Source organism: Agelaius tricolor, unplaced genomic scaffold (genome assembly GCF_023055355.1).
Source record: "Agelaius tricolor isolate 1412-34295 unplaced genomic scaffold, bAgeTri1.0.p SCAF_8, whole genome shotgun sequence".
Taxonomy (NCBI): domain Eukaryota; kingdom Metazoa; phylum Chordata; class Aves; order Passeriformes; family Icteridae; genus Agelaius; species Agelaius tricolor.
Window position 1 is genome coordinate 9,357,890 of NW_027269268.1, and position 20,939 is coordinate 9,378,828.

Consider the following 20,939-nt stretch of genomic DNA (forward strand, 5'->3'; position numbering starts at 1 on the left):
CTGGACTTCAGCTAGTGTGTCTGAGCAGCATCAGTCACCTATTTTAAAGCTGACTTGCCAGAGACATGCTCCATGCTCTGGAATATGGATTTCCCAGTTTTTGCCCCACCTAAGGCTCCAATACAATCCTGTGCAGGCTTAATTTTTTTTATTTTTTTTTTTTTTTCCCCCTGTGGAACTCTCTGGGTTAGATTACCAAAGTAGGCACTCTGTGACACAGCCTGCTGCCTGAAAAACTCTCAATAGCTGTCAGCTTCTACTGCTCCTCATGAGAATTGAGGAGTCCCAGCCATGCTTGAACAGCTGGGCCTTTTTGTAGCTCCTCTAGGAAGAACTGAGCTCTTTGGAAGAATCCAGCCCTGGTGGGAGGCAGAGGCTTTCTGGAAAACTTGGCTTTTGTGTTTAGCTTCCTCAAAGGAAGCTGTCTTACGTACAGCGAGTTTAATTCTTCAATTCTCAGGCGGGGTCTGTATTATGAAATAGTGAATCCTCTGCTAACAAAGTATTTTCCACATAGTCACAAAGAAGACCTGAGGTTTTGCAGAAGCCCTGTTCCTCTGTTCCTACCAGCTGTTGTTCTGCAGATGTCCAGAGGCCTTTTTCCTATCAGACTTTTTCTCCAAGGAGTTTTTTTAGCCAAATCTCTGTTTTTTAAACAGATGTTTTAAAATTGGATAAAGTATGTAATGAACAAGTCGTGTCCCTTTTGGGATGGTGACCAGAGGGTGAGGAAGGAGAAGAGCTGGTGGGTATATGTAGCTTATGATAGACAGACAGATAGATAGATAGATGGTTGGATGGATGGATGTGCTGAAAATTGCCTTGGGAAGGACAAGTGTGGAAGGAATGGGGGTGTGAGAGGCTAGAGGTGTGTGATTAGATTTCACCCAGCCTTTCTTACACAGCACAGTGTAAGAAACCCTCTCTGGAGCTGCTGGACATATGTTTTTAAAAATGCTTCCTTCCATCCCTTCCTATGTTGCTGCATGCAGCCAAAAAGTGTTCAGTGCTATGTTTAGACATTTTGAGCAACTTCCCAACTGTGGTTTCAATGCATTTGATATTTGGCTTTTTTTCCCCCCTTACAGTTTGCTTCTGAATATGCTTTGGTTGGGCGATGCAGAGCTGGGAAGCGTATGAAGGTTTTGTGACACTGTGATTTCTCTGGAGCTTAGAATCAAAGTGCAGACTGCCTTTATTCAAGCTTTGGGCTGGAGATCAAAGAGGCAACATTGGTTGTGTTGGAATAAAATAAAAAAAGAAATCACTTTTGAATATTGAATAACATGCTTAGTTCATTTCAGGATTATTTTTTGAGAAAATTCGTTTTGTTTCTGATTATTATTTGTCTTGCTTTAATGCCTGAGGCATAGAGAGGGCCAAGTCTCCTTTGCACGAGGTGCTGTACAAAATCAGGGACCATGAACAGATGCTGAATTAATAGCACACGATGTGGCAGGCTGTTGGAAACTGTTTCTTTACTCACTAATATTATCTTTTTGCCTGAACTGCTTTAGCCATGGTGCTAAAATCGCAACCTGTCACATGTTGATCCTGTGTTTCATTTGGTCAGGAAGCTTACTGTACTCTGCTGCCTCCCTCCCCCCACACCAAGAGGCTGAGGGCCAATTGCCACCTAAACTAAAATCTATCGACCTTTTCTTAAAAATCACCTCAGTACCATGCTGTTGGCAAGAGCAGTGAGGAGGGATGCTGCTCTGAGTTACAGAAGCAGAACTGCCTGTGTGCCTTTGGTTCACTCTTTAGTTCATCAGGGAGTTGCCCAGCCTTGACCTTCTGTGCTGTTTGGACGTGTTCATTTTTGTTTCATTCAGTTATTATGTCAAATTGGAGATGGAGTGCAGTACAAATTATTTTGGCCCCAAACCTTTCTTTAACCCTATTTGCAGAGGTGAAAGGCTAATACGTTAAACCTTCCAGCCCATGCATACTGATTACTTCAGCCCCTTTAGAGACAATATTCTCTGATTTCAGTTTTATCTTTTGCAGCAACTGTTGAGTGCCTGGGATGGGGGCACTGGGTGGTGACAGTAAATGGCAGCAGTAATGTGACAATTAGCAAAGAGGGATATGGTGAAAGTAATACCAGATTTTCCTTTGAAAATAGGGTGGAATATTTATTTATGATTTTTTTTTCTTAATATATTTAAAACATTTTTTAGTGTTCATGTTAAAATTTGCTTCCTGCTCAGCCAGTGCTGAGCAGCAGGTTTGTACCTCACAGTGCTACAGAGCTGCAGCACCTTGGTGTCAGGCAGGGCATTGCTCCCTGGGCTGCAGGCTCAGTGAACAGGCAGGTAATGGTAGACTGAGGGTCTCAACACACTTTAGAGCTGTTGTAGAGAAAAACGACCTATTTCAGCTTGCTCTGGCTATCCCAGCTCTGGGTAGCTGCACTAAAGAAGAAAAAAATGGGCTTTAACTCACATTGACTTGTGTTAAAATGGCAATGAAGACAAAGTAATGTGGAGTGCCAGCTGAAATTCAGCCCAGATCTCCCTTAGCCTTTAATTTGACCTCCTAGCCCAAATTAAAAACCAGATTGTTTTCTGTTCACAGTTATTTCAACTAGTGTTAAGTCTGGCTAAACTGATGAGCCTTTTATTGGTTGGTTTGTTTTAGGTGTTAGCTCTCCTCTCCAGATACCCCGACAGTGTTTTGTAAAGTGGGTTTTTATTAGGCTGCTACAGAAGTTTATGGAGTTGGAAAAACTAGAGTACCTGTAAAAGGGCAGATGTAGTTCTTTAAAAGATGAGCTTTACAGTCTTAAGGCCTGGCTGGTGTGGTGATTAGCCCTGAGGACCATCCAGTAACGTTAGCCTGCATTGCAAACCTGGCCGTGCTTGTGTCCTCATCTCCCCGCAGCTGGAGCAGCACCGTGACTGCTTGAGATGTGCTCAGTGCAGATCTGTTTTCCATGCTGACCCAAACTGTTTGTCCAAATACACCCAATGGCTGGGGCACGTTGCTGTTTTGCTGTTGTTGCTTTAAGGATGAGAGTCTCTCTCACCAGCCCCGTTTCCTGTAGCTGCAGGGCTGCTGCACGTGGGCACAGGGCGCTTGGCCAAGCTCACCTGTTGCCCTGCACATTCATTGCCTTTGGGGACTCCACCTCCTCCCCTCACTGTGCTAATTGCAAGGAGATGGGCAAAAGAAATCCAAGGAAACTATAGAATGTAGAAGACATTACATGATGAAGCACAGAGGAAAAGCTTTTGTTGCTTGGGAGAACTCTCATTTGGAGGTTGATGATGAATCACATCATCCCCGCTGGCAGGTCCTGCCCTAGACCTCAGATTACTGGCCTGAGGTGTCCCTGGCAGCTCAGCAGATAAACCATGTCCAGGGGTGCCCCAAATTTTTATTAAAAAGTCTTAAATCTTGTGAATTTGCTATTAAATGCTTCTTGTTAAATTTTAAGGGCCTTATCAATGAGTTGAAACACTGCAATTACTTTTTTGGTTTTTAGTCTGTAAAACTGCTATTTAATTTATTTCCAGGACCTGTTTTCCTTCTTGCTCCCAGGCTCTCTATAACATATCAAGGTAGTCCCTTTGGTGACCTTTGCAGCTCATATTTGGTTTGGCTCTGCAAGATTTTTCTGGTGTTTTGCTGGCTGGGGTTTTGGGGTGGTTTTGGAGGCTTGTTTTCCTTCAATTTTCCTTTGTTCAATATACTATAATAACAAGGGGAATTAAATAGGTTGGAGCTATAGAAAGAGAACTCCTTTTCCCATCAAACTTTATAAGATTTTACAATAATCATAGCAGTTTAAATGTATCTTGTTGGCATTTCTGCACAGAGGCACTAGGTGAGGCTGCAATTAGAGTGCTCTGCCTCATCCTGTATTAGTTTGATCACATAAGAAGCAGCCTATCTGACAGCTCTAGCACCTGGATAATTAAAACCTGTCAATAAAACAACAAAATGCACTGTGTAGTGGGACTCGTCTGTGCTAGCATTAAACACCGCAGATAATTATATCGCAGCAGAGGTTGGAAAGCCAGCCTCTCAGTGCTCTGAAAGATCAATAAAAAGGCCCATTCATAATGAAAAAAATGCTAGAGAAACTGGATTTTCATCTCCCTGTCATTAGATGCTTTGCTTTTAAGGTTTTGCAGAGGCAGAAAAAGATTCTGTTGAGGAATTCTTTGTTTCAGGAAGCTAAACAGGTGGGGGATTTAGCTTTGCTTTTGTGCAGCATATTACCAAAAGCAAATGTGCTGAACCCAAGTCTTTTCTAGGGGCTTACAGTTCTGTTCTCAACTGCCTCCCTTTTCTGCTTGCCTTTTTTTTTTTCCTTTACCCCTTATTTCCAACCCATCATGAGAGCTCCACTTTTTAGTGATATTTCTCTTTGCTTCCTGTTTACTTTCTCCAGGGCTTTTTTTTTTCTTTTCTTTTTTTTTCTAGGTTCTTCCTAAAGGGCTAATTTGGAAATATCATATATTGACAGGGGAGAACACACTCCTGGCTGACTTATTTGCTGTGACAGCCTCTTTCTTAAAGCACTCATCCAGAGAGGAGATTTTTGTGTTCCAGGGAAGGAAAAGAATGTCTTGCAGCATTGCCATGAAGGATAACGAATTAAGTCTGTCTGTTACTGTAAAACCATTAGAAAAGCATAATAGACCTTGAGGAAGAGGCTTAGATATTGATGTCTTGGCTATATTAGCGTGCCTGGGCACACGATGGCTGCCTTGTCTTTGCAGAAAAAAATAAAGTCTGTGTAAAGTAGGTGTTTCAGCTGAGGGCAGGGAGAAAGAGTGCCTTGTTATTTTGGCAGCCAGTGCTCACGAAACACAGGTGAGTGGTTTGGTTGGCACACATGGGCATTAAGCTTCCTTGTTGGAAGCTGCTCTAGGTGGAGGGTAGCACAGCTATGAGCAGGGTGTGTTAGCAGAGCATGGGCTGGATGTGGCAGCTCAGTACATGCCCTGTACATCCAAGTTTGTGGATGTGAAGTTTTGCCATCCTCGGGGTGTTTAACACCCAGTTTGGACTCTGACAATCTGTGGATTCAGAGGAGGCAGGTGGCTTCCCCAGGTAGTAGCTTCCACGGTGCCAGGTTCACAGGAGCTTCTGTGTTGCAGAAATGGTTGTTTCATCTCTGAAGGGCTTGTCTCTGGAGGATGAGGAGAAGGAGGGTGTGTTGGGATGAAATCAATATTTGAGCATCAAGGCTTGTGGTGGAGCTGGGCATGGATTCTCATTGCTCTTCTGCTGATGTCCCTAGCACAGCAGGTGCCTGCCTCCAGGGTTTAGGCACTTGCTTTTATTGTCTGGTCCCTCCTAGGTGGGGAGTTAGGAGACTTGCTGGTATTGCACCTGCCATGATTAATGCTGAAAGGCTTTTGTTTGGAATTGATCTTTTATTTTATGCTGCCTTTGCATTTTTGTTCTGACAAACATATTGCCCCAGACACGTCTACCCTGATGTTGTTGACATCTCTATGCTTTCAAGGTTTCTGGAAAGCCTGAAAATAAACTGCCAAACTTTTTTTTTCCCCTTTCTTGATCTCTTGCTAAACATATTAACAGTGTCAGCATTGAAAAAAAAAAATTAAAGATATCACAGCAGGAATAAGCAGCTGTTTACATCTCAAGTGTTTCTGTTTCATTGTCACAAGATGACCTTGTCACTTACAAATCATAAAAATATTTCCAGGGAGAAGAAATGGAAGTTTGCTGAAGGGGAATGAAGTTTTGGTGTTGTTTTTAGTTAAAGTCTGAACAGAGAGTTGCAAGCAGAGTTGAGCCCTGCAGCTGGTCCTGAACTCTAATGTTTCCTTCAGTCCCACTGCTATAAATGCAAAACAAATGACAAATGAAATACTATTCCTGTTTCACATTAAAACTCCTGAAAGTCGTTTTCCACTGGAACTGGGAGAAGTTCTGCAAAAATAATCCATGTTTTCTGTTATGGTGTATTTGTTACAGTGGATTGACACCTCGCTTCTAGATTAAATACTTTTCCACATATCCAGATAGAAAGAGAAAATGGGGATCTTAACAAGTAGGAATAAATACAGCTGGAAGGAATGCATAGAGAATCCCCTCTCCATTTTTTTTTTGCTTTGTTTCTGTTGTGGTTTTTTGTTTTGTTTGTTTGTTTGTTTTTGTTTTATGTTTTTGTTTTGGTTTTTTGTCTCTTTTTTTAAATAATCTTGCAACTGCAACAATTTGCATTTTCCCAGTAGAGTGATTTTTTCCTCTCCAAAACATAGATGTGAATAACATGAACTTATGTTTATGAGATGATGGATGGTTGAAGGCTGCCAAGTACCTTGGACTGACTTCTAGGAGAGTTTGGAGTATTCTCTTTTCCTGAACATAGGGGAACAGACAGGAATTGGTGTCTCAAGTTGGGCTGAAAATGCTGATCTTGGGTTTTGCTTTGGTTTCTGGTCTCTTGGTTGATCTTGCTGAGCTGAGTGGACACTCTTGGTTCAGGGCAAGTGTCCACAAATCCCAGCAGCAATTATGGAGGTGGCCCAAGACGTGGAGAGGGTCTTTGAGAAGCAGTGTCTTTATTCATGTGCCACCTTGCACTTCAGGACATAACAGGGAAAGAGGAATGATGCATAAAACAAACCAACACACACACAAAAAGATGACTATAAATTTCTTGTCAGATTTCATAATAACAAACAACAAGGTGAACTTAAACCACTTGAGGGGCTACTTCAGTTCTCTTGTGTCTTCAGAACATTTGTCTTTAAAATGCTGGACAAACTAATATAATGGAAGCTGGTTTTTTAAGAGCATAAAATTGTCTATCTGGTCCCCTAAATTCACAGAGTCCTCTCACAGTTCTCTTGTTTGCCTGGCATCAGAACATATGGAGAATGAGGAAATACCCCAAGAGGCCAAGAATTGTGTGGAAAAGTTGTAGCTTGAGGGCAATGATGGGGAAAGGAAAGTGGTTTTCTTTGAAGGAGTTGTTGAATCAGTGCTAGAAATAAGAGGTGCTTGTGTAAAGGCAGTAGTAAGAGATGTAGATGGGTGTGAAAAAGGTGACTGTAGTTTTCTGGGGTTATGCTAAAGTTATTCTAAAGCCAGCAATGTAAGCTGCTCCTGCACTCTTGGAGATAAATCCAGTGTGATGCAGAGCTCCTGTATAGCTAGGGGAGGTGTTTCTGTGATTGCCCAGTAGTGGAGACAGATTCATACTTAGCAGCTTCATTCCAGCTGCTGCAGTGCTGGTTCTCATTGCAAACTGTACCTCCAGGAGCTGGCAAAGATCTTCCTTCAAGAAAGGAGAGAAAAAATAAAACTGAAGGGAGGGGGAATGGAGTGGGGTGGGCAGTGCCAGACAGTACCCAGAGCTAAGCCTCACAACTTGCAGGGGTTTGGCTCAAGTATTGCCAATATTGCCAAGACCCAGGTGCCAGGAAATCCCAAGATTCCATGTAAAATCCTGTGATTTACAAGGAAGAGCTCATGGCCTGGTTTGCTGGAAATGGAGTATAGCAGGAATACATTATGGGTTTTCTCCCTGTCATTTTCAAGGCTACAGATTCATCATCTTTTACACATCTCCTTTCCTGTGTCACTTTTTGCATGTCACTTAGTGTCACCTGGGCCTTTAATCTGTCTGGAAAGAAATATGACAAAGCTGAAGGGACCAAGAAGCTGTTGTAAAAGGGATAAAATACATGAGCAAAAGCAGAGCAACCAGAGCTTTAATGATGAGTGGTTTTTACGTCTTTCTCCCCTTAAATTTCCATAGCCTGATGTCTGACAGTAATAGTTCATTGAACAGGCATTAGGTTTTTTCCTATGGTTTTTAGTGTAAATTGTCATCATCCCTTAAATGTGCTGGAATGAGAAACCTGTGTGTTTCACCCTGGGATGATAAAAAGAAGCTCAAAATGCCGAGTGCCAGGTTCAGTTTTGCTGCCCATAGGAAAGGACTGTGAAAAAGAGAGGAGGTTGAGTTCTCCTGGTTTTCATTTTGGGGTTTATTTTTTGGTTTGGGCGGGTTTTTTTGTTCTGCTTTTTTCTTGTTTTGTTTTTTTGTTTATTTGTTTATTTTTAATATGACCGCTTTTTTAGTTAATTTTGTGAGTTACTGACACCACACAGTATTTGTGATTTTATTTGAGAGTTTTTCATTTGGTTTTCTGTGTTTCCTCCCCAAGGTGGCACTGATCATTTGATCTCACCTTCTTTGAAAGTTCCTGTGCTTGGTAGGCTTTGCCATCCCCCTATCCAGGAAAGTGTAGGGGGGCTTCAGGATGTCATAGAGTTGGGGGGAAAAGCTTCTGCATTTCTGTGCATCCTGCATTCCCCATTCAAACCCTTGTATCATGAAGCTTTTAGTCTCTTTGGTGATATTGCAGAAGGTAGCATGCATTTGAGGAGGTTAAAACCTGTGCTGTTCACATACAACTTTTCAGGTTGTGTTTTCACTTCTGTTTTATGTATCCAAGTTCTTGCATTAAAAAGAAAGGACCACAAGGAAATGCTTGACCACTCATAGCAAATGCTTCCTTGCAAACACAAAGAAAACACAACATAGATGAGCCCTAAATGTGCTTGTTCCTTCCTCCACCTCCAATTCCTCCTCATTCTGGATCTTTACTCATGATTTTGAAAGGTATCTTTGATCCATTGCTGTTATTCTGTGTAATGTGGCCAGTGCTGTCCCTTCAGCCAGGAAGACTATTGATTAGACCAGTGAAATTGCTTTTTGAAAGGCACATTGAGCCCAGTAAAGGATTTTTGTTGAAAGTGAAATTCTGGATGATGTTCAAAGCCTCTCCTGGAAAACTGCCCACTTGCATGGTCTGAGCTACCTGTGATAGCCCAGCATGGGTGAGGACAGTTATCTTTTTTGTTAAGGAAATTATTTTTCTGTCTATATAACAAAACTAGTCACTTGCTGTGATAACTGTTGTCTTTCAGCTAGAAAGCAGGAGAATGTCCCAGCCCTCTGGATTATCTGGTATCCAGCAAAACAGCCTGATGAGCAAGCGTATCCGCTCTTATTATTCTTTCCATAAAATTAAAGAAGTTATGGAGCTTAAGGCAATTGCTAATGAATCAATTTTAATTTACAGGCTCAAATAAAATCCGCATTAAGGCTGACAAACTTTAGCTTCAGGTAAAGGCAAAGCATTTCCACTGCAGACCTAAATGAATTCTGTGCTGGATGTTACAGTTTCTGCCAGGAGAGCAGCAGGGTTAGGGGTCCCATTTCATGTCAGAGGAGGCAGAATCTTTAAGAAAATAGATGCAGTGGTCTAGCCCTTAGGAGGTCTCTTTCTGGCATGCAAAAGCAGAAAAATCCAAGACTAATAATATCTCTCTCTTTTTCTTTAACATTTTTTTTATTTAAACAAACAAAGAAGCAGATTATTTTTCTCTGTAGAATCACTGTTTGCATCACCAATTGTACATCAGAGGTGTTTGTCCCATCCCATGAAATCAGAGGCGAATGTGGATTTCTACACATGCACAAGTCAGTCACCCATGGACCTGTATATGCCTCAAGAATAGCATCTTGCAGAACCCAACCTCTGTGTGTGTGCTCTTAAGCTGAAAGATACTCACTGCAGCAGGCAGGGTCAGTTCCTTCTGTATCTTCTTCATGGAGAACAAGCTTTTTGGAAAAAGTACCGCATTTCGGGGGGTGCATCCATGCTGGGCAGAATGATGGAATAAAGCTTAGCCATTTGTGCCTAATGCAAGGGTGTTGTCTTGTGAATGATCAGTCTGGGAAGTTTCTCTAACAGGACTTGTATGAAAACATTGTTTTGGTTTTTAGACAGCTTATTTGGTGATTTTTTTTCCCCTCCCACTCAAGTGTTGCTGTTTCTAGTCTTTGCTTTGGCTTAAGGAGTGTTATACAAGATAACTGGTTTTGTGAGAACACTTTATAAAAATGTTGCAAAACATATTGTTATGTCTGCTATAAAACATGCAATGATTATTTTTGCTGCTGTTGTTGGTTTAGTCCTTGCATTTTATTTGTGAGGATGCTGGTATTAAAGAAATACCTCCTGGAGGGGAAGGGTTGTGCCACCATGCCTCTTCTCTTTTGATAATAAGCTGATGAAGATGTCGGTGTTTGCCATCAGCCTCTGCGTGCTCACTGCTGAGCTTCCCCAGGGGATGCTGGAGTCCTGGCTCCTGCATCTTTTTGACACTTCAGGGGCCACTCAGCTTCTTGACCTGTCCTTCTGTCTGGTGTGTTTTCTGACTCTCATCTCTGTTGCTTTCCAGATGCAGTAATCGGACCCAGTGTGCGGTTGTTGCCGGCCCCGATGTGTTTCCAGACCCGTGCCCTGGGACGTACAAGTACCTGGAAGTGCAGTATGAGTGTGTCCCTTACAGTATGTATCCTGATGTATTTGCACTTGTTATTTCAGTAGAGATTTATTGTGGAGATTGGGACAGCCTTGAGCTTGTCCCTTGTTGCTCAAGGGAGAGTAAAGCAGCCCATGTGCATCATATGAGACTGAGCTGATAAGATATGAAAAATGGTTCTCTGTGTCAGGTTTGTGCTTAGGTTAAAAATATCCTAATAATGTCTCCCGTGTTGTACAGCGTAACAGTGACATATCATCTTTTGGAAAACACTTGGGAAATCCTATTAGAGAAAGCAGACCAGAGGACTGAAGCACTATTGCTGGCTTACAGCTTCTCTTTGCAGAGGTTTATGCTTGTACTCATACAGCAGTGTGCTTTGACTGACCTATGTCCATGTAATTGGTGGCATTTGATAAGTGCCTTAAATACAGTATTGTGTCACCAAGGAGGTAGGAAGCTATTGTTTTGGGTAATTTGATGTTTCATGGTAGAAAAATACTAATTTATAAGCTTCCAAAGTTACAAAGGCAAATTACAGGCAAGCCATTTAGACTGAATTTTTGAGGGTAGAAAGCCAGTCACCTGAGATGACAGCAATATGTGCCAAGTGGGAAATTCAGAGCTACAAAAAGTTGTGTACCTCAGAATTTGCTTTCTGTAGAAACCAAATTTGTTACATGCAGGTAAGGCCCTACTGCCAAAAAGGGCGTACCTGAAGAAGGAAATGGCAATGATAATACGAGAAGTGCACTTTTTATTAGCAGTGTTAGAGAGCTGAGTGATGAATAACAGCACCATTTCCAGGTTTTCTGTTTGAGCAGGCCAAAGCTTATTGTAGCACACCTCTCAAAATAATAAAGCAGGTATGGCAGTGTATGCTTTCAACCCACAGTGTTGTACTGAGAGAGCAGCAGGAGGCATCAGAGTTTGGCTCGAGGAGTGAGACCATCTTTGTTGCCTGAAGCATGGGCTGCAGGAGAGCAGCCGTGGCTGAGCAATGGCAGGCACCCTGTCCAGAGGGGAAACCAGAGCTTACAGCCCCTGGGGTGGTCCCCATCCCCCAGGCAGGAGGTGGCCACCTGCCTGCTGCCACAGCCTGGAATGACTGTGTGGTCTTTGGTTTCTGTGAAACTCCAGGACCACCTCTCTGAGTAGAGGGGACCTCTCTGTCGAGGGACTCAGATACTCTGCTGGCAGCAGTCTCAGTGTGTCCATATTTGATTTTTCTAAACAAAACTGTGAAGCTTCTAAATGCGGCGATGGAATACTTTTTATGGGGTGAGCTATTAAACTCATGGAAAGATTGACATCAGGGCTTAGGATCTACCCTATGAAGCAGAATATACTCCAAATTATAGTTTAGAGTTATTCCACTCTAAATGAGGCTTTTCATTTCAGAAGCAACGCTGTGCATTGAAGGGGTTAGGGAAGATTGGTTTCAACTTATCACAGCAGGTTGTATTTCCCTGTGATTTATGATTTTCATGAGGGTATGCTGTTCCCTCCAGAGACTGGGCTGGTAAAGCAGTAGTCATTACCTGGTACCCCTCCACAGCCTTTGTTGCACATAAAACAAAGAGGAATAGTGGTGCCTTGTGAGAAAGGCAATATGTCAGTATTATACCCCAAAGTGTTAATTGGCCCTGTGTATAAGAAGTAGAATAACTCTTGTGAGAGGTTGCTCAGTAATAAATGTACAGTAGGGATTGAGTGTTTTTTAATGATCTGAATGTAGGGAGGAGAAGGATGACAACTGACATGCTGCTTTTGCAATTAAGGTAGGAGCTTTGATGGCTGCTTCCTCCACTTCTTTTTGAATCAAATATGGGGCCTCTGCAAGTAGAGTTAGGGGGGGAAGACAAAGGGCAGGTACATGGTGAAATAGGGTCCAGTCTTCTGAGGTTGTTGTTGTGTGTTACCTAGGAAATTTTGGGTCAAATCCTCATGTCTTGTTATTCAGTGTAGCACCAGTGGGCTAGGTTGTTTAGGCAAACTGTGTCCCTTCATGTGCTGACATGGAGTGGGAAACCTAGAGCTCCATTTTATTCTTTTCCTGCCTCAGTCTCTGCCTGGCTTTGTTGCTGCCTCTATTTCTTCCCTCAGAATGGTCAGATGAACTTTGTAGATAGATGTTCCCCACCTGGGCCCCACAGGTGTCCCATAAGTGAAAGTCACCCAATTGATGGGGAAGGTGTCAGATCTGGGCAAGCAGGTCAGCAAAGGCATGTCTGGACCAAAGCCACGCCTGGTGGATGAAATCTGTTCCTTCTTTTCTGCCCTGACTGTCAGAGGTCAGTTCTTGTCACTGAGCCCACATGCCTCAGCCCCTGTGCAGCCAGCCTTTGGGGAGTGGTGGGCTCTGCCATATGGCCATCTGCTAAAGGAGCACCTCAGTTGCATCATAAAGGAATTAATATTTCAGCAGGCAGTTGTACTTGTGTGCAATCCCAGCTTGCCTTTGTCTGGTTGGGTGGGTTATTCCTCACAGTTTCAACTTGTTCTTTATGGACAGAGAGTGGGTTTACCCAAGTGTTGGCAGAGCAGCAGAAGGGAGGGTGTGCATCTCAAGAGGAGAGGGTTTGGGAGTCATCCTTATCAGATGTTGTTAGGACTGACCTTAGGCACTTGTGCTCAGTATAGTGCTAGTGTGTATGCTCCCCCAAAGAAAAAAATATGGAAGATTTAAAACTCCATTCATTAGTCTGTTTCTCTTGAGATTTAATTATTTATTTATTAACTCTTTCACCACTAGCTCATATCGTTTTCTGGAGGAAAGCATCCCCCTTACCTCTCAGATGGGGGAAATGCAAGTGTCCTCTATGAGGTAGCTCATATATTGTAAAATCTCCTTTACATTACCCCACACGCTGCATTCCTGTGTGTTCACTAGGTACCCCTGACAAGGAGAGTTTTATGAGCCTGCAGTTACTCTCACCATGTGGACAAGATGAGAGATGATTATGCAGATAGCCCAGTCCTCTCCTCATATATCCCTGATCCTGTAGTTGCTTTATTGGGTAGCAGCAGCCTTCTACTAGAATGGACAGTCATTCCAGGGCACCTGGGCTTCTTAGGTTGCCCTCTGACAGTGAAAAGTAGGTGATATCTGCAGGTAAAAAGATAGCAGACCTAATTTGTTAAGCTTCAGTGGTATCAGTTGTCCTGTTTTTTTGGTATCAGAAAAAAATCATCCAAGTAATTTTGTCTTTCTCAGAGCAGGCCTTAGCATGTGGTATTTCTCTTAAGACTTGCTTTAGGTACTGCCCCTTTTCTTCTGAAATACTTAATTTACTACTCCAGTTTTCTCAAATTGAATTTGCTTTTAGTAATTACTGACCAAGAGAGATTTTCCATGGTTTTCCACTGAAGGTATACTACTGCAAACCTGCAGTCTGCCATTGCCAGAGCTGTGGACATGTTTCATTGTGGAGAGGTGACTGAGCTGTTTTGTGCTGTGTGTGAGTATGAGAAACCTGACATGGTGAGGGTCCCCTTGATCCAGCTCTCTGTTGTTTCCTGCTGAATTCCTTCCCTCTGCCCTTCTCCCTTTACAGAGCTGAGTTAAATGGGTAATGGGAACAGCAGTGGCGGAGGTGGTTTTGTAAAGCTAGGTCAACACTCTCATTGCAGAAACACTTCACTATCATCTTCTGGTGCTTGTACAATCCTGTTGTCATGGTGCCAGTACATCTAGGAGTAAAATTTTTCTTATTTCACCTTTGTAATGTGCTAAAGGCCTTCCTGTTTTACCCATGAGCCAGCACAGAAAGCAGAGGAGTGGTTTATCCAAAGCTGTACATGAGACCAGTGGCCAGCAAGAGAGCCCCGTTTTGCAGGAGCAGTGATGCTGGGAGAGCTGCCCAGCTGGTTGTCACTCTCATCAGACACATTTTCTATCAATAACACAAGAAACCCAAACCCACCCTTTGGTTTTGCTAATGCTGCCTCTGTATGTATATGACACTCAAGCCATCCATGTTTTAGCAGTTCTGGAGGTATTTTGGAGAAGGAGGAATGGAGTGAACAGCCCAATTGAGGCTCCCTTTTCTCTCTCAAGCACATGTGCTCTGTAGGACATGGCAATGGCACTGCCCTTCATGGGTAGCATGTCCAGATCTGAAGAGGGGGAAATTCCAGCATGCAAGCAGGTATTGCCCACTTGCTTAGACTAAAATTTAGGGATTGTCTGCATTTAGTTTTTATTTGGGTTTTGAAAATGATATGAGTTGAAAGCACCAGAAGTATTTTGGAATGCTTTCTTCTGTTCATTTCTCTGTAGAGACAACCTTGCCAGGCTCCCAAGGATCCAGCACAGTGTTGAAAAGAGGATTTAGGTGTATCTGAGTCAGATTTACCTTCAGTTTATCCTGAGCTCCCAGTTCCTTTAGGTTCTAGGTTTTGGAGGTCACAGAACAACTTGTGCACTGTTGTCCTTCAGAAGCAGCCTGTTTCTTAAACAGGGAACTGGAAAATTTAAGCTATAGGATAGGGCAAAATGCCAAAAGGACACTTGTCAATGAGGACAAGCCCATTGCTGCATTGATGAAAAGGATGGCAGCAGCAGGAGGGTGCCTCAGGCATGGCATATCCCACTGTGATGATAACCTGCCTCACACCCAGGCCACCAGCCTTCCATCAGCTTTTAACATTGGGGAGATCTGTTCAAAGGGATGTTTCTTGCCAGGGAAAAATGCTCATGGCTTCGAGGGAAGGATGAATTGTTCTTTCTTTCCATTCTGTTTCTTTCTCTGTGAGCTAATGTGAAGGCACCACACATCTCTGGTGCTTACAGAGAATTTCCTTCTTCTCTAATACTAACAAGAGGAAGGGAGAGAAAAAAAAAAAAAAAAACAAACACACAGCACATGAGCATATTTTATCCTTTCTTTTCTTAGGACTTTTTTTCTTTTTAAATATGGAACCTGAAATCACATTTCCCAGTTGCTGTAGTGATGGAAGAAAAGGTCATAGCCTTGCTAGAAATATTCCTTTTATTGCTGATAGAAGAGTAGATGGGCTCACGTATCAATAAAAGTGAGGGATGGTAAGTGTGATGTGGGAACAGAATTCAATAAAGTTTTATTGTATCACAAGTGGACTGAAGTGCATTTAAAAACATTAAATGAAGGCACACAATATCTGCTCTGCTGGACCTTAGGGCCAGTGAATAGACAGATAATTGAATAATGACATTTTTAAGAGAATACAAGCACTGGAAAGCAAACTGATATTTTCGTTGCTCTAAGATTGCTGGTAGAAAGGGAGAGAGAAGGGGGAAGATGGGACAAAATTGCAATCTGAAAACAGTTTAATGAGACCACTTTTCCCAAGAATACAGTTCTTAATTATTTCTGGAGTGCTGTAAGGCCATTATGTGGCCTCCAGGCTTTCCCTCTGTGCTTTCTTGCTGCCTTCTCCATCGGTAGAGAAGCAGTGTTTGCCCACTGAGAGCAGTGCTGTGTTTTGTTAAACAAATGGAGTTGCAGCTTCTCTGTTTTCTTTTGCCCTGGGTTTTTATGTTTGCTTTGTTTCTGTTTTCTCCCAAGAGAATTTGGTCCCTCAAGGCCCAGCAGGGAAAATGGCAAATGTTCCCAAGGGATTAAGCCTGACTGTTGGCATTTTGGCCAGTAATGAGTGAATTCCCTCCTGAAGCCAGGCCTCCTTTGTTTTATTTGTTAAATATATTATTTTTGTGCATGGGTTGGGAAGAATAAGTAAAACCAAAGAAAAAACAAACAAGAAAAGCCCCAAACCAAAAACCCAATAGCAGACATAACTATCCATTATGATTATTTCTGAGCAGTGAATCTTTGTCTCCTGCTGACAAATTGCCTTTCTTCCAATGCTTACAGTTTCCTGGCATTGCAGTCAAAAAAGCCTATTTTTTTTTGTACTCACTGAAATTCCCAGCTTTGCTTGCTAGCTTCTTTATTATTATTATTATTTTAATTTAGAGAGGCAGAAATAAAAAATATGTTGCTTCCCTTATCAGTCTTCTTTTACTGGGTGTTTGTGGGGAGAGTGCACCTGCGCAACAGCCTGCTGAAAAGCACTCTTAGTTAAAATAACCTGATATTATGGGCCTTTGCAAACCTGCAGGCTGACCTATCTGAATAGTTGAAAGCACAATGTTCAAGAAGGGAAGGAAAGCTAAGAGCTCGGGAAATAAAGGTATTTGAAAACTTTAAGTAGCTTAATACAAAGGGAAATGAGCATTTTTGTAAGGCACACTGAAATAAATGGCAACGTGGTTAATTTTTAAATATGAGTTTGGCTTAAAATAAGGAAGTTGGATGGTTTCCAGTGTGTCTGTAATACAGACTGGTTTGAAGGTGTGCTGTCAGCAGGAACATAATGGATTTTCTTGTGGGAATAAGTTAGATACATGTTAGGTAATCTCCATAGTAGGAAGGCCATCACTACCTGGTGCATCTCTGAGTTCCAGCATGCTTCCATGAAAAGCCAGCTCCTGCTGGCTCCTGTCATCTCTGTCCTTTCCTCTAGGTAGTGGGACACTTCTTCACGTCTTCCACCCATGCCAGCATGAGCCTTTGTGTGAAAAGTAATTTTTTTCCCTTGCTCTCTCCTGAGTGTTTAGCTGATTGCCTCCTGAACCAGCTCGCCGCTCCCTAGTTCTAGGCTTGAAGTTTTGAAATGCCTCCATGCTCTGATGCATTCTGTCGTTAAAACATGCAGTGGTTCTGGAAATCTCCATGAACAGCAGGTTTTGCTGCCATATGTCTTGGGAGTTGCACAAGCTCTCTTTATCAGGAAAGTCACCACAGTGCTGTGCTCATCTCCTTTAGGTCTGAGATGCTGCAGTGGATGAGAGCTGGAGTGTGGTACATCCTGGGCAACCTATGAACTTCTCAGATGATGCTTGATTGCACATTTGTTGATATTTTTATTATATTTTGAAGCTTGTACAGCTGGGAGAAATTGTTTTGGTTCTTTTTTTTAAAGAATATAAAAAGGTTTCTGTGGTAGAGCACAAGAGGCAAAATTCACATCTCTCCCCACCATCACTTCACTCTCAGAAAATTTGCACTGTGGAGACCCAGACTTTAAATAAGTCAAAGAATTTAGTGTAGGTCTGTTATGTGTTTCTCACATAGGCTGTTTTTCTTGATATAGAGCCCTGTCAGTTCTCCTGAGGGCCTCTATAATTGGTTTATTATGGAAGTTGAAGGTGGAAAACTGTGATGCGTAGCATAAGTTGTTTTATGAAGATTATGAATGTAAGAGGGTAATTTAATTCCTTGTGTGACTTCTATGCACTATTTATTCCTTTTCAATACTGACCCATAGCAGCTGAATTTTTAGTGAGAAAGTGTATGGGTATGGGTTTGGTTTGATTCTAATCATTTAAACTAAAAGGTGCTTAAAATCTTTAAATCTGTTGCCCGACTGCCTTTGGCCTTTGAGTCTGAATCAGAGGTCATTCAGCTGCAGGGAAACTTTCTTTGAGTGTCAGCAAACTTTGGGTCAGGTTCCTGATAGCCTGAGGCTGGCTGAATTCATTAGCTTTTTTTCAAGAAACTCATCTTTGTCACACCCATTTCTAGCATAGTAAATAACTGATATTGTCTCAGCCAAAAGAGGAACTGTAGTCAATACTGCATAGAAAGAAGAAGGAAAATATGGGATATTCTTCAATAAAGTAATAGGCTGCAGTCCTCCCACCTTCTCAGCTCATGGTTCCTTATCTAAATAGTGAAGCATCTTTGTAGTGTCTGAAATAGATCTGTGCTTGAAATAGATTTGTACCTTAATAAAGATGCTGACAAAACATAGCAGCCTGACCCCTGCAAACCCTTTTCTGGAGCACCAGTGGGAAGAACCCCACTGGCTTTAAGTCATCTATACCAAGCTGTGTTTCTCAATTCTTTCTGACGTGACACTTGTGGATATTTGCCACCAATTTGCTGCCTAAGCATGAACCCACACTTCCCAATTGTCTCTGAACAACTCTGTCATCATTTAGGGAAATATATATTTCTTTCTATTTTTAATAAGCCATTGCCAAAATTGTGGTATTATGCCAAGCACCCTCTGGAGATATTGATATGGATTTCATATATTTTATAACAGATCTTCATGGAAATAATATTTATATTTCCAGGTTTTATTCCTATTTTCCTTTAATTTCTCTTACAAGAAGTATTGCAAAGGTTTCTTTCATTGGTGCAAGCAGTGTAAGGAGATTAAGACCATCCTTGCCAGGTGCTATTATAAATCCACAAAAGAAATGAAATACATTTATTGGGTTTTATTCTGGCCAACAGGGAGAACAGAATATGTGTATCCAGTGGCTAAGTTGAGGATTGAAGTTCATTTCTTCTAGCACATGAGGGAGGAGGAGGGAGGGGGGAAATTTGAGTATATTAAGGCAAATCCCTTTAGTGTGTGAAAGACGAAAACGCATCTTTCCAGATCTAAAAATACAACTTCGTTGAGTTTCTTTATATTAAAAGGGCTCCCAGGAAGAGAGCCAAATACATCTGAATGTATTACTTCTTTCCCTCATTTCCTCCACTTTTCTTCCTAACAACATTTCCAGTCAACTCTTAACAATATCAGCCTGCATGAAACCACTGTGGTTGTATGCACCTCAACTCTGGCAAAGGAGACAAACATAGACTTGCATAGCATTTGATTTTTTTAGCTTCTGTTTCCAGAAGGAGTAAAATTGGAGGAATTGTCAAGACTAAGGCAAAAGGGCCTTCCCCAGGGTATCCTTTTGAAAAACAAAACACCAAACAAAATCCTGCAACTTATTTCCAGAGGTTTCTTATCTAAAAGTAGTCATGGCATGTCATTTACCTGGGCTGATTGCCAGACTATGCAGAAATGTTCTAAAAGGCTTTCAAGGTGTGTCTTTTTATTTCTTTTTTTCTTTTTTTTTTGGGGGGGGGGGGGGGAGGTGGGTGGGGTGAGGGGGTGGGGAGTGGAATGATGACCAATTCAGATTAAAAAAGATTTATTCCAATTGATTTCACAGATGAATGTATTGCTGAGGGCCTAAACTAATCTCCTCCTCCAAAGTCCTTTTTCACTCCATGGGTAACTTAAAAATGTCTAATGTAGTTTTAAAAAATGCCTTAATCTCATTTATCTTTAATTTCTCTGTTCCGCTCTGCAAGCCCACATAAAAAGATTTACAGTGGGTATTTATCCCTTCCAATATCAAAAGCAAATTCCCTTCCAGATCTCAATTTTCACTGATAATCCTCAGAGATGTATAATTTTAATTTACCTTGCAGATGACGTCTACCTGGTTTCTCTCTCTGCTTTTATGAAGGTATTATTCAGCTGCACCTCATTAACTCTGGTTTGTTTTTTTGGGTTTTTGGGTATTTTTCTCTTCTCTCTTGTGTGTCTTGAACAGTGTCTGTGAGTGGAACTATTGTCTTGTCCTTTGCTGGAGTGCACATGCTGGTGCAGCTGGGGCTGGCATGTCACCACGTAATCCAGCTGAGTCCTTTCTTTTTATCCCAGGAGAGGCAGCGTCGGGGCCTTGTCCTTTTTATTTCTTTAAAAATTATTAATCTCACATTTTTCCATTTCATCCCTTACAATGGCTTGCAGGACCACACAGATGCACACTCACGCACCTGAAAGCTTCCAAAAACCTCAGATGTTCAGATCTGCAAAATAATGGTTCTACTAAACAGAACAGGAACTATTGTGCTCTTGGGATTTTGAAAATGAGTCTATTATATTTAGGTGCCCTAATGAAAGCTGAGCTTCCCTGGAAATCTACCTTTAATGTCTGTATAGGAAACACTCTGGCATCATTCCACCTATGTTACTATTTAAAGCAGCAAATTGTGCATTTAAGTGCTATTCTGAATGCAGCCCTAAAAGATGTTCCACGTTTCTGCAGCAAAACTGAAGGGGTGGAAGGAATGTAAAGTCCATGGAGCAAATGCAGACTTGAGCTTGAGTATTTGACTTTGAGAAGAAAAATCAGGAAACAATAAATAGATGGTGTTGGAGATATTTTTTTTTATTAGTAAGACGTGGCTCAAAACATTGAAATTGTAAGATAAATGAGTTTCATAGTCTAGCCTCATGTGGGAGAGCAGAATGGAGTGGCTAGTGGCTCTCTTTGGTATGAAATTACACTGTATCTCTACTGGTGGTCTTTTCCTTATCACAGGCTGAAATGAGTCCTGCTTCGATATAATCACATTTGTATCCTGCTGCTGCTTTGGGTATTTACACTCGGGTTTGGCAGTGCCTGAAACAGGAAAGGCTTTCAGTCAGTAATCAGTATGGAGCTGAAGGTGTGGAGGCAGCAGCTACTAAAATGCAGCAGAGAAAAAAGATGCTCCTGTCCCCCGGGCACACCTGAGCCAGCTCTGATGCTGACCATGGCATGAGATGCAGAGGCACAGGCTGTAAAGCAGGGATAAACTTGCCACAGGGGTGTTTTGTACAAGGCACAGTTGTACCCCTGGTTTCACTCAGCCGTTCCCATTGGCACCACCGGGACACTCCCAGCCAGGCATGTGCTTAAAGGTTTGATGGATGTCAGCTTGTGTGTGTTTGCATCTTATATGTGGTGCATGCAACTAACAGAAGCCTAATTTGGGGGG

General features: G+C 42.0%; 1 protein-coding gene across 24 annotated transcripts in view; it reads left to right on the plus strand.

Moving 5' to 3' along the window:
* The window catches only part of ADGRL3 (adhesion G protein-coupled receptor L3), a 493,463-nt gene that overhangs the window by 272,184 nt on the left and 200,340 nt on the right, over positions 1 to 20,939 (plus strand). For all 24 annotated transcript variants that reach the window (XR_011679905.1, XR_011679904.1, XM_071431603.1 and 21 more), the window contains one exon: positions 10,252 to 10,361. Coding sequence is in view for 22 of the 24 variants with exons in the window: in XM_071431603.1 (XP_071287704.1) it covers positions 10,252 to 10,361 (110 nt within the window). In the remaining 2 variants the exon portion in view is untranslated. The remainder of the gene's footprint in view (positions 1 to 10,251; positions 10,362 to 20,939) is intronic.